The following is a 12,579-nucleotide window of genomic DNA, read 5'->3' as shown; positions in this document are numbered from 1 at the left end:
GCAGGTTGAGTCAGTAGTTAGGAAAGCAAATACAATGTTGGCATTTATTTTGAGAGGATGAAAGTGTAAAAGCAGGGATGTACTTCTGAGGCTTTTTAAGGCTCCAGTCAGACCACATTTAGGATGTTATGAGCAATTTTGGGTCCTATATGTCAGGAAGGATGTACATGCCCAGGAGCGGGTCCAGATAAGGTTCACGAGAGTGATCCCAGGAATTCAAGGCTTAACATGTGAGGAGTCGAGATTAGAGTGGTGCTGGAAATACACAGCAGGTCAGGAGGCATCCGAGGAGCAGGAAAATTGTCGTTTCGGCAGGAGCCTTTCATCAGGAATATGTGAGGACTTTGGGTCTATGCTCAATGGAATTTAGAAGGATGGGGGGTATCTGATTGAAACTTACAGAATACTGAATGGTCTGGATAGAGTGAATGTTGGGAAAATATTTCTATTTGCATAAGAGTCTAGGACCCAAGGGCACAGCCTTAGAGTAAAGGGAAGACCCTATAGAATGGAGATGAGGAGAAACTCCATCAGCCAGAGAGTGGTGAATCTTTGGAACTTATTGGCACAGAAGGCCATGGAGGCCAGGTCATTGAGTATATTTAAAACAGAGATAGATAAGGGGATTGTTAAGGGGATCAAAGATTATGGGGAGAAGGTGGGAGAATGGGATAGAGCAATTTATCAGCAATGGCTGAGAAGACTCAATGTGTAAAATGGCCCATACATTTACTCCTATGTCTTATGGTCTCTTGCCTCCATAACTATCAGATCATATTCATTTACTTCAATGTACACTATCAGTTGATTTACTTTGTTATGGTTGCTATTTACGTTCAGATACAGAGCCTTCAGCTTTTTCTTTAATATCTTGACTTGATTGTTCGCTAGATTCTGCTAACTTGGAGTTACTCATGGGCAGCTTTCCTACATTTAGCGCCACAGAACAAAAGAAATGATACAGCACAGAATGGATCCATTCAGCTCATCTCAGCAATGCCAACCCAAAGATATCCAGATGCCCTTTCTCATTCCATCATCTGCATACAGCCCATAGTCCTGCAGCTTATTGCGATGTAAAGTGCAGATCTGGTGTTTTGTTTTAAAGAGTTTAGGGTCATTGCCTCTACAACCAAAAGGAGATTAGATTATATTAGATTCCCTACAGTGTGGAAACAGGCCCTTCGGTCCAACAAGTCCACGCTGACCCTCTGAAGAGTAACTCACACAGACCCATTTCCCTCTGACTAATGCACCTAACACTATGGGCAATTTAGCATGGCCAATCTACCTGATCTGCACATCTTTGGATTGTGGGAGGAAACTGGAATACCGAAAGGAAACCCACGCAGACACGGGGAGAATGTGCAAACTCCACACAAACAGTCGCACAAGGCGGGAATCGAACTCGGGTCCCTGGTGCTGTGAGGCTGCAAATTCCAAATATCTCTGTGTAGTAATGTTTTTCCTCATGCCCCTCTAATTCCTCTGCCATATGGCTTGAATCTATGACCCCTGGTTTGTGAACTCCCCAACAGGGGATACATGCTTCACCTGTGTAACCCTATTTCATTGCAGAGAGTTTGTGCAGAAGGTTCACCCTTTCCAAATTTACTGAACAGCATTTAGATAATGCCCTTACCACCCCTGCAGTGGTGAAATGGGCTGAAGTGCTTCATGGGAATCTTAACCAGGCAAAATGTGATACCTAGACACAGAATTGGGCATTGTCTGAAAGCTTGGCCAAAAGAAGGAAGTCTTGATAGTCGAAGGAAAGAAGAGGGAGCCTTGGAATTAGAGAGGTAATTCCAAATCTTAGGGTCCAGATTGCTGAAGACATGACCACTAATGGGTGGTGTGGTGGCTCAGTGATTAGCAACACTGCTTCAGGCACCAGGAACCCGGATTTGATTCCAGCCTCGGGATGACTGTGTGGAGTTTGCACGTTCTCCACGTAGGTTTCCTTCGTGTGCTTCGGTTTCCCCCCACAGTCCAAAGGTGTGCAGGCGATGGGAAATGTGGGATGGGTCTGGGTGCCATGCTCTCTTGGACAGTGGATGTGATGGGCTGAATGGTCTCTTCCACACTGTAGGGATTCCATGAGAGCTTGTTCTGTACTCTCACAGTAAGCTATGGATTACTGATCAAAGGTGCTAGACAAATGCAAAGCGTGATGATGATTTTTAAGGGAAAAACACAATAACCTGGCAGTTCCAGAAACCTGAGGGTATCCCAAAGTTTTGGCCAGGCATCGAACAATGAAGTGCGGATGTTGCAGGCCCTGTATAAATACAGGTCCTTGCTTTAAAGGTCTGAGGATGGCTGAGCTGATTGTAAACTCTATCTCTCGCTCTCAACCAACCTGTCCTTGCTGCTGCTGCTCTTTGACAACCAAAAGCTGCGAATTTCACACACACACTACCCAGGATGAAAAATGTGACTGTTTGCAGAGTGAAGTTGATGAAGGAGGAGCGGACTTCTGGGTTATTTTTTTAAACAGAGCTGACCGGAGCTTTGCTGTTGTGTGTTGTCAGGTGCAAGTGTAACCTTCACGCCAACAACTGTGTCATGAAGAAGGGGAAGCTGAGCTGTGAGTGTGAGCACAACACCACGGGGCCGGACTGTGGTCGATGCAAGAAAGGTTTTCATGGCCGACGGTGGAGAGCGGGCTCGTACCTCCCCATCCCCAAAGGGACGGCCAATGTCTGTGAGTAATGACCATCTCTCCGGCTCAGTCTAGCACCTGTGGGGGAGGGAGAGTTTCACTTCATATTTCGCGTTGTCAGCCCTTTCCCTCCGGCAATGCATCAATTCCAAACACAATGCGGTGGGCATTTGTAATTATGTTAATGTGTAAACAGAGACTTAGAGTGTGCACTTTCACAATTACAGAATCAGAAAGCTCAGTCAGAGACCATTCAGCCCATCATGATTCTGATAGTTGATTAGATTCCCTGCAGTACAGAAACTGGACCTTCCGCTCAACAAGTCCATAACCAACCCTCCGAAGAGTAACCCACCCAGACCCATTCCCCCCATCCTATATTTACCCCTGACGAGTGCACCTAACAATCCAGATCTCCTTCGAATCCTCCGACTTCCTCCAGACCAAAGGGGTAGCCATGGGCCCCCGTATGGGCCCCAGCTATGCCTGTCTCTTTGTCGGCTACGTAGAACAGTCCATCTTCCGTAGTTACACCGGCACCACTCCTCACCTCTTCCTCCGCTACATTGATGACTGCATTGGCGCCACCTCATGCTCCTGTGAGGAGGCTGAGCAGTTCATCAACTTCACCAACACATTCCACCCGGACCTTAAATTCACGTGGATCATCTCTGACACCTACCTCCCCTTCCTGAACCTCTCCATCTCCATCAATGATGACCAACTTAACACTGACATTTTTTACAAACCCACTGACTCCCACAGCTCCCTGGATTACACCTCCAACCATCCTACCTCCTGCAAAAATGCCATCCCGTATTCCCAATTCCACCGGCTCCGCCGCATTTGCTCCTATGAGGAGCAGTTCCACCAAGAACACACCAGATGGCCTCCTTCTTTAAAGACCCCAATTTCCCCTTCCATGTGGTTGAAGATGCCCTCCAGCTCATCTCATCCGTGTCTCGCACCTCCGCCATCGCACCCCACCCCTCCAACTGCAACAAGGACAGAAACCCCCTATTACTCACCTTCCACCCCACGAACCTCGCATAAATCGCATCATTAGCCGACAATTCCTCCACCTCCAAACAGACCCCACCACCAGACATGTATTTCGGTCATCACCCTTACCCACTTTCCGTAAAGACCATTCCGTCCGTGACTACCTGGTCAGGTCCACGCCCCCAAACAACCCACCCTCCCCTCCTGGCACCTTCTCCTGCCACTGCAGGAATAGCAAAACCTGCGCCCACACCTCCCCCCTCACTTTTGTCCAAAACACCAAAAGAGCCTTCCACATCCAACAAGGTTTCACCTGCACTTCCATACATGTCATTTATTGTATCCATTGCTCCCGATGCAATCTACTCTACATTGGGCAGACTGGATACTTTCTCGCAGAGCGCTTCAGAGAACGTTTCCAGGATACCCACACCAATCAACCCTACCGCTCCATGGCCGAACATTTCAAGTCCCCCTCCCACTCTGCTGAGGACAAGCAGGTCCTGGGCCTCCTCCATCGCCACTCCCTCACCATCCAACGCCTAGAGGAAGAACGCCTCATCTTCTGCCTTAGGACCTTCCAACCCCATGGCATCACTGTAGACTTCACCAGTTTCCTCATTTCCCTTACCTCAATTCCAACTTTCCAGCTCAGCACCATTTTCATGACCTGTCCCACCTGTCAATCTTCCTTCCCACCCATCCACTCAACCCTTCCCTCTGACCTATCACCTTTACCCCACCTCCATACACTTATTGCACTCTCAGCTACCTTCTCCCCAGCCCTATCCCCCCATTTATGTCTCCAGCCTCAAGGCTCCCAGCCTCATTCCTGATGAAGGGCTTTTGCTCGAAACATCAATTTTCCTGCTCTTCGAATGCTGCCTGACCTGCTGTGCTTTTCCAGCACCACTCTATTTTTGACTCTAATGCATCTAACATTACAGGCAATTTAGCATTACCAATTCACCTGACCTGCACATCTTTGGATTGTGGGAGGAAACCAGAGCACCTGGAGGAAACCCATGCAGACACAGGGATAAATTGCAAACTCCACACAGACAGTGACCCAAGGCTGGAATCGAATCTGGATCCCTGGTGCTGTGAGGCAGCAATAAGTCCTCGTCCCCTCATTGTGTCAGCATGGAAACTGACCCTTTGGTCCAACCAGTCCATGCTGAACATAATTCCAAACTAAACTATTCCCACCTGCCTGCCCCTGGCCCATATCCCTCCAAATCTTTCCTATTTATGTATTTACCCAAATGTCTTTTAAATGTTGTAATTGTCCCCATCTCCATGACTTCCTCAGGAAGTGCACTCCACACCAGAACCATCCTCTGTGTGAAAAAGTTGCCCCACATGTCTTTTTTAAAATCTCTCTCCTCTCACCTTAAAAATATGCCCCCTAGTCTTGTGATCCCCCATCCTTGGGAAAAGACAACTGCCATTAGGTCTAGCCCTACTCCTTATTATGTTATAAACTTCAATAAGGTCTTTCATGACAGCCTTGCAATTGCTTCCTTTGTCAAGTATTTTTCTAAATCCCTTCTGAAAGCTATTATCCAATTTCCTTCCACACCCTTTCAAACATTTTTACTGTAGATCAATCATAACTCACTGTGTCAAAATAAATCTTCATTCTGATGTCTATGTAATGAACTACAATTAATCTGGCTTCTCTGGTTATCGACTCTCACAGAACATAGAAAAGTACAGGCCCTTTGGCCCTCGACATTGCGCCGACCTGTGAAACCAATCTGAAGCCCATCTAACTTACACTATTCCATTATCATCCATATGTTTATCCAATGACCATTCCTGTCACTGGAAACATTTTAGCCTGATTTATTCATTCAGAATCTTCCTGATTTTAAAGCCCTCTGTCAGTGTAATGTAGAGATAGTGACCAAAGTGAAATTATGAGGGTGAGATCAAAATTGTTGCATGGGTTAAATGGGATGAAATCTTACGGAGAAGACACACACACACACACACACACACACACACACACACACACACACAAAGAGAGCAGAGAGACAGCTGTTTATAACATACATAGAGATCTGTAAAAAAAGCTAATGACACAACTAAACAGCCAAGCATTCTTTGTGACACTCTGAAATGCTAACCTAATGCACTTACGCATCATTCATATCTCATGATAATGTGCTTACCCACTAACCTCACACTTATAATCAACCTCATCTCACCGAGGGCATGCTGCTTCACATGTGAATACCAGTGGCCATCAGACAAAGGTAGGCCATTCAGCCCATTGAGTACGTTCCACCATTCAGTGAGGTCATGGCTGATCTGATCATCCTTGATACTACTTTCCCACTTTTCCACATTACTCTTGATTTCCCCACAAAAATAACTATCTCACCATTGTATATAGTCAATGACCCCTGGCCTCAACACCCCTCTGCAGTAAAGAATTCAACAGATTCACTCATCTGCCAGAGAATGAAATCTGCCACACTTCTTAAATATGCAACCCCTCACTCTGAGTTAATGCCCTCTGCTTCCAGACTCTCCCACAAGGGGAAACAACCTCTCCACATCTCTTCTGTCAAGGCCTCTAAGAATGTTTATGTTTCGAAAAGGTCACCTCTCGTTCTTCAATACTCTAACCAGTACAGGCCCAAAGTGATCATGCTGTCCTCATGGATCCCTCTGAGGTTGTCAGGGCATTTGAGAGGTCAACTTCAACCTCATATACACTCTACAATATTGGCTATATTTGTTTGGTTTATCAATAAAGATTCTTAACCATTCAACTTTCTAATTATTTTTGTTTCTGTTTCACTCTCCAGGTATCCCTGACAATGACATCAGTGGCTGTAAGTTGTAAATATGACTTGGATCTCGAGCCCATTTCCATATCAGGAACAAACTGATGCCCTCAAACTTCCCACATCCCTTACTGACTGAGAAATAGGTGGAGGATTGAAGAGGGTGTGATTGTGTAAGAAGTATAGGAGTGAGCAGGGAGTGACTGTATCACAGTTGTAGGAGTGAATAGGAAGTGACTGTGTAAGAGGCATAGAAGTGAACAGGGAGTGACTCTGACAGGTGTAACACAGGAATAGTGCCTAAGGACTTGAGAATTGCAAATGTGACACCCCTATAGAGTCCTAGAGTCATACAGCATGGAAACAGACTCTGCACTTCAAGTCATCCGTACTGACAAGACTGAGTACCAATCTGACTTCGTCCCATTTGCCAACATTTGGCTCATATCCCTCTAAACTCTTCCTATTCATACCCCCATGCAGATTGTAATTGTACCCACCTCCACCACTTTCTCTGGTACCTTGTTCCAGACATGCACCATCCTTTGCATTAAAAACTTACATCTCAAGTCCTTTTATAAGTCTTTCTCCTCTACCTTAAACCTATCCCCTCTAGTTCTGCATGTGTCAATGCTAGGAAAAGAACCTTGGCTATTCACCCTATCCATGCCCCTCATGATTTTGTAACCTCTTTATGGTCATCGCTCAGCCTCCGATACTCCAGGGAAAAAACTCCCCAGTCTATATTCAGCCTCTTTCTGTAACTCAAACCCTCCAGTCAAGGCAACATCCTTGTTAATCAAAGTTTGTGAGAAGTTTGTAGCTTGGGTGCTCGTTGTTGAGGTTGTGTTCGCCGAGCTGGGAACTTGTGTTGCAGACGTTTCATCCTCTGTCTCGGTGACATCCTTAGTGCTTGGGAGCCTCCTGTGAAGCACTTCTGTGATGTTTCCACCGGCATTTATACTGGTTTGTCTCTGCCGCTTCCGGTTGTCAGTTCCAGCTGTCTGCTGCAGTGGCCGGTATATTGGGTCCAGGTCAATGTGTTTGTTGATAGAATCTGTGGATGAGTGCCATGCCTCTAGGAATTCCCTGGCTGTTCTCTGTTTGGCTTGTCCTATAATAGTAGTGTTGTCCCAGTCGAACTAACAGACAGCTAATGATCCGTATCCATGAACACCAACTAGCCACGAAACGACACGACCAGCTATCCTTAGTAGCCACACACACAGGTGACAAGCAACATGAGTTCAACTGGGACAACACTACTATTATAGGACAAGCCAAACAGAGAACAGCCAGGGAATTCCTAGAGGCATGGCACTCATCCACAGATTCTATCAACAAACACATCGACCTGTACCCAATATACTGGCCACTGCAGCAGACAGCTGGAACTGACAACCGGAAGCGGCAGAGACAAGCCACTATAAATGCCGGAGGAAACATCACAGAAGCACTTCACAGGAGGCTCCCAAGCACTTAGGATGGCACCTAGACAGGGGACAAAACATCTGCAACACAAATCCCAGCTCGGCGAACAGAACCACAACATCCTTGTTAATTTTTCATGCACCTTCTCAAGTTTAACAGCATCTTTGCAACAGAATTGAACACAGTATTCTAAATATGGCCTAAACAACGTTCTGCACAATTATAACATGATATCTGAACCCCTACAACTCAATGTTTGACCAGTGAAGTTAAGTGTGCCAAACACCTTCTTCACCACCCTGTCTACCTGTGGCACTACATTCAGGGAACTGTGCACCCAAGGTCTGATTGTTGTTTAAGAAAGAGACAAAGGTTAACCCAGGACACTACAGATCAATCAACTTGGCATCCGTAATGGGAAATCTGATGGATGTCATTATACAGGATAAGATAAATATACAGTTCAAGAAAAATCAGTTCATACTAGACAGTCAACATTGCTTTGTCAAGTGCAGGTCAAGTCAGACAAACTTAAATGAGTTATTTGGTAAGGTGACACAGGTCATGGATGAAGCTAATGCTGTGGGTGTTGTACATTTGGATTTACAGAAAGAATTTGATACAGTGCTACTTGGCAGGTTGATAAGCAAGTTGGAAATGTTTGGGATTGATGGGTCATTGGCAACATGGATTAGAAGTTAGCTAAATGATGGGAAACCATGTTGCTTTAGCTGGGCATTTCTCAGATTGGAGACAAATTGAAAGTGATGTTCTCCAGGGACCCAGGTTGAGACCCATCCTTAATCTGATTTTATGATAAGTTTATAAATGGGGGTTGAGGGCAAAATCTTTAAATTTGCAGATGAAGCTAAGTGAGGGAGCATAGTGAGAATGACACTGGGCGACTTCAAAGAAACATTGACAAGTTGTCCAAATGTGCAGACACCCAGCAGATGAAATTCAATGCGAGATAATACATTTTGACAGAAGAAACATTTAGAGAAAATACACGCTCACTGGTATAACTTTGAGGGAAGTACAGGAGTAGAAAGATTCACGTGCATATTCTCTGAAGGTAACCAGTCAAGCTGAAACAGTTAAGAAGTTTTATAGAGTCATAGTGATACTTTGTAAGTAGAAGCACAGTGATACTATAGTCCCACAAATCATTGGTCAGACCATATTTTCAGTATTGTGTTCAGTTGTGGGCACTGCAAAGGAGTGACTGCAAAGGAGATTTACCAGAATGACAGCATGAGTGAGGGATTTTGATACAAGAAAAGATTAGAGAAATCAAACTTATTTGCCTTGGAGCAAAGAAGACTAAGAGGTGACCTTATTGAGGTGTTCAGAATTTTGAACAATTTTGTCAGAGTAAAGAAGGATATTCTGTTTCCACTAATTGGTATGTCAGTGACTAGGGGTCACAATTTCAACACTGTCAGCAAGAGAGCTAGGAGTGAGATATGGAGGAACTTCTTTACTCAGAGTTGTGAGATTTGGAGAGCACTGTCGAGTGTGTGGTGCTGGAAAAGCACAGCCAGTCAGGCAGCATCTAAGGAGCAGGAGAATCGACATTTCTGGCATAAACTCTTCATCAGGAAGGTTCCCAAAACATCGATTCTCCTGGTCCTCGGATGCTGCCTGACTGGCTGTGTTTTTTCAGCACCACACTGTCTCATCTTCAGCATTTGCAGTCCTCACTTTCTCCCTTTGGAGAGCACTGCCTGGGAAAGTGACAGAGGTGGATTCCACAAGACAGCTGGTTATATAATGGATTTAGAGGATTACAGAGATAGGACTGGAGAGTAGGTCAAGGTGGATAGCTCTTTTGGCAATCAGTATAGACACAATGGGTTTAATGGCCTCCTGTCCTGCAAAATTCTCTGATTCTAGGTGTAAGAGTGAAGAGAAAGTGGCTCTGTAACAGGTGTAGAGGTGAACAGGGAGTGACACTGTGACAAATGTACAGGTGAACAGAGATTGACTGTGTGACATAGAGTCATAGAGATGTACAGCACAGAAACAGATCCTATGGTCCAACACATCCATGCTGACCATATATCCTGACCTAATCTAATCCCATCTGTCAGCACTTGGTCCATGTGCCTCCAACCTCTTCCTGTTCATATAACCATCCAGATGACTTTTAAATGTTGTAATTGTACCAGGCTCTACCACTTCCTTTGGCAACTCATTCCATACATGCATCATTCTCTGCATGAAGAAGTTGCCCCTTAGGACCCTTTTAAATCTTTCCCCTTCTAACTCTAAACCTATGCCCTCTATTCCTGGAGTCCCCTGTCACAGAGAAAATTGTCTATTTTTCCGATCCATGCCTCTACAAGGTAACCCCTCAGCCTCCGATGCTCCAGGGAAAACAGCACCAGCCTACTAACCCTTCAACCCTGGCAACATCATTACTTTACCATTAAGTGCATTAGTTCTGCCCTGGGTTGCCTTTCCAAACTACAGCACCTCACTTTTATCCAAATAAAACACCATTTCCTACTCCTCAGCCCATTGGCCCATTTGATCAAGATCCTGTTGTACTCTGAGGTAACCTTCTTCACTGTCCACTACACCTCCACTTTTGGGTACAGGCATAAACAGGGAGTGACTATGTCACAGGTATAGGAGTGGACAGGGATTGTGATGAACAGAAGAAGCTTAATAGACACTGGGATCAGAAATCTCTTTATTTGATGTATCTCAATCATAGAATCCCTATAGTATGGAAACAGGCTATTTGACCCAACAAATCCACACCAACCCTCCAAAGAGTAACCCACGCAGATCCATTCCCCTACTCTATTATTCTATGTTTACCCTAACCAATGCACCTAATCCACACATCCCTGAGCACTTGGACACTTTAGCATGGCGAATTCATCTAACCCCCATGCAGATATAGGGGGAGAATGTGCAAACTCCACACAGACAGTTGCCTGAGGCTGGAATCAAACCCAGGACTCTGGTACTGTGAGGCAGCACTGCTAACCACTGAGCCACGAGACCACCCTGTATCTGATATAATTTCTTCGAGTAATGGAGCAGTGAATTTGTGATATGTGATGTATGTCTCTGCTCAGAAGAAAGGACTTCTTAACCATCGTAGTGATAACAGTGAAAATGAAGTCGGGGAGCTTTTGTAGAAAGTTGGACACCAGGACCAAAAGGAGCCTGTTACAATCCCAGCTTCAGGGCTGCAAAATTGATCAATTCTGTTCACATTTTTTCCAAGAGTTTTCCAGGCTTCACCTGTTTGCAACCATCCATCACTTCAACATTCAAACCAACACCCACTCTGAGAATGACCCATAACACTACATACTGACAGGGTGACCATAGCTCACCGCACTAGCCTTGATTCCCCAATACTGATTGGAGTGACTATATCTCTCCACTCATACCCAAAGTGACCATAACTCCACACACTGACCATGAAGGAGCCACAATAACTGAGGATGGCTCTGACTTCACATACTGACAGAGAACAATTATAGCTGCAAATGACCTTAACTCATCACACCAACAAAGTGTATGACATGGGATCAGAAATACATCTAGAGACTGTGTGGCCTGGCCACAAAACCTTTAAATTCCCTCCGTCACCTTCACAATCTCTTCACCTGTTTCAGCTGCTCAAAGAAATTCCTTCAAATTTCACTCACAGAGCTTTGATCATCTGCCCTAATATTGCCACTGATTTCTCAGTGTCAAGTTTGATTCATTGATTGATTGATCATTGCCTGTTTTTCTGTGCCTGTGTTTGTCTGTGTGAGCACATCTTTGTCCTTGTGTCTGTAAGTGAATATGTTTGTCCATGAATATGTCTGTCTATCTTGTATGTTTGGGTATGCGTGTCCCTGTGAGAGACGCTGTACTGAGGTCAGGCATTGTATTCCATCTGTGACTGATATTGCTGATCTCTCCTGATACATGCAGCAGACCCAAAGCTGACTCACACAAGGCCAAGTATTTCATCACTTGAGGGCACCAATTCAGAGCAAGGTAAGATCTCTCAAACAATTTGATGGAGTTTTCAGAAGAAAGAGAATGCATTCAAACATCCAGTTTGTACCTCAGCTCCTTCAAACCCAGGTTTTTTTGGTCACCAATCTTATTGTCTCCTTGCAGTAGCTTTCTGTCTGACCTGTCCTCAGAATCTTCACTCTGTTTAGTCGTGAGTCCACCAAGTAGTAATTCATCAAACATAATTGGAAAGTCCAAACGCATTCTAAGTGCCAACATTTTCCACATATAGTGCACATTTTCTTCTGAAACATTTGCTTTAAAGGTAGTGCACATATGATACATGACAACAAATCAAACAAAGATTTCTTTCAGCTGGTGGGCAGTGCCATAATTCAGTCTAGAAATATTGGCAGAGTTCTCTCATTTTCCGATAAAGCAGTTTGCCCAGTGAGCTTCCTGGCACCCAGTCCATCATGATTCAAAACAGCATCTCTGTTGCAATCCTCAGCCCATCACAGCGTTAATTATGCAATTGTACTTTTGGGCACCTTTCACTGTGAATCGCACAGCCAGAGAGGGTGGAAATGCTCACCACTGCGCATAACCTTTGGCTTCCCCTACTCCGTGCTATATTTCAAGCCCAACAACAACACCACTTCAGAGACTGCAAGTCAGGAGCTATACCCCTTGCACTGGGGTATTGCG

At 45.0% G+C, this 12,579-nt stretch overlaps 1 protein-coding gene across 5 annotated transcripts in view; it reads left to right on the top strand.

Moving 5' to 3' along the window:
- LOC140455410 (netrin-G1-like) overlaps positions 1–12,579 on the top strand; it is a 109,083-nt gene that overhangs the window by 92,347 nt on the left and 4,157 nt on the right. For 4 of the 5 annotated variants that reach the window (XM_072550245.1, XM_072550243.1, XM_072550244.1 and 1 more), the window contains exons 4-6: positions 2,535–2,707; positions 6,487–6,513; positions 11,845–11,910. In XM_072550245.1, the coding sequence (XP_072406346.1) occupies positions 2,535–2,707; positions 6,487–6,513; positions 11,845–11,910 (266 nt within the window). The remainder of the gene's footprint in view (positions 1–2,534; positions 2,708–6,486; positions 6,514–11,844; positions 11,911–12,579) is intronic. The other variant, XM_072550246.1, reaches the window with a different exon arrangement.

The sequence above is a fragment of the Chiloscyllium punctatum genome, chromosome 30, assembly GCF_047496795.1.
Source record: "Chiloscyllium punctatum isolate Juve2018m chromosome 30, sChiPun1.3, whole genome shotgun sequence".
NCBI classification, from domain to species: Eukaryota; Metazoa; Chordata; class Chondrichthyes; order Orectolobiformes; family Hemiscylliidae; genus Chiloscyllium; species Chiloscyllium punctatum.
The sequence above is the reverse complement of the archived record's forward strand: the minus strand, read 5'-3'. Positions and strand labels throughout refer to the sequence as shown.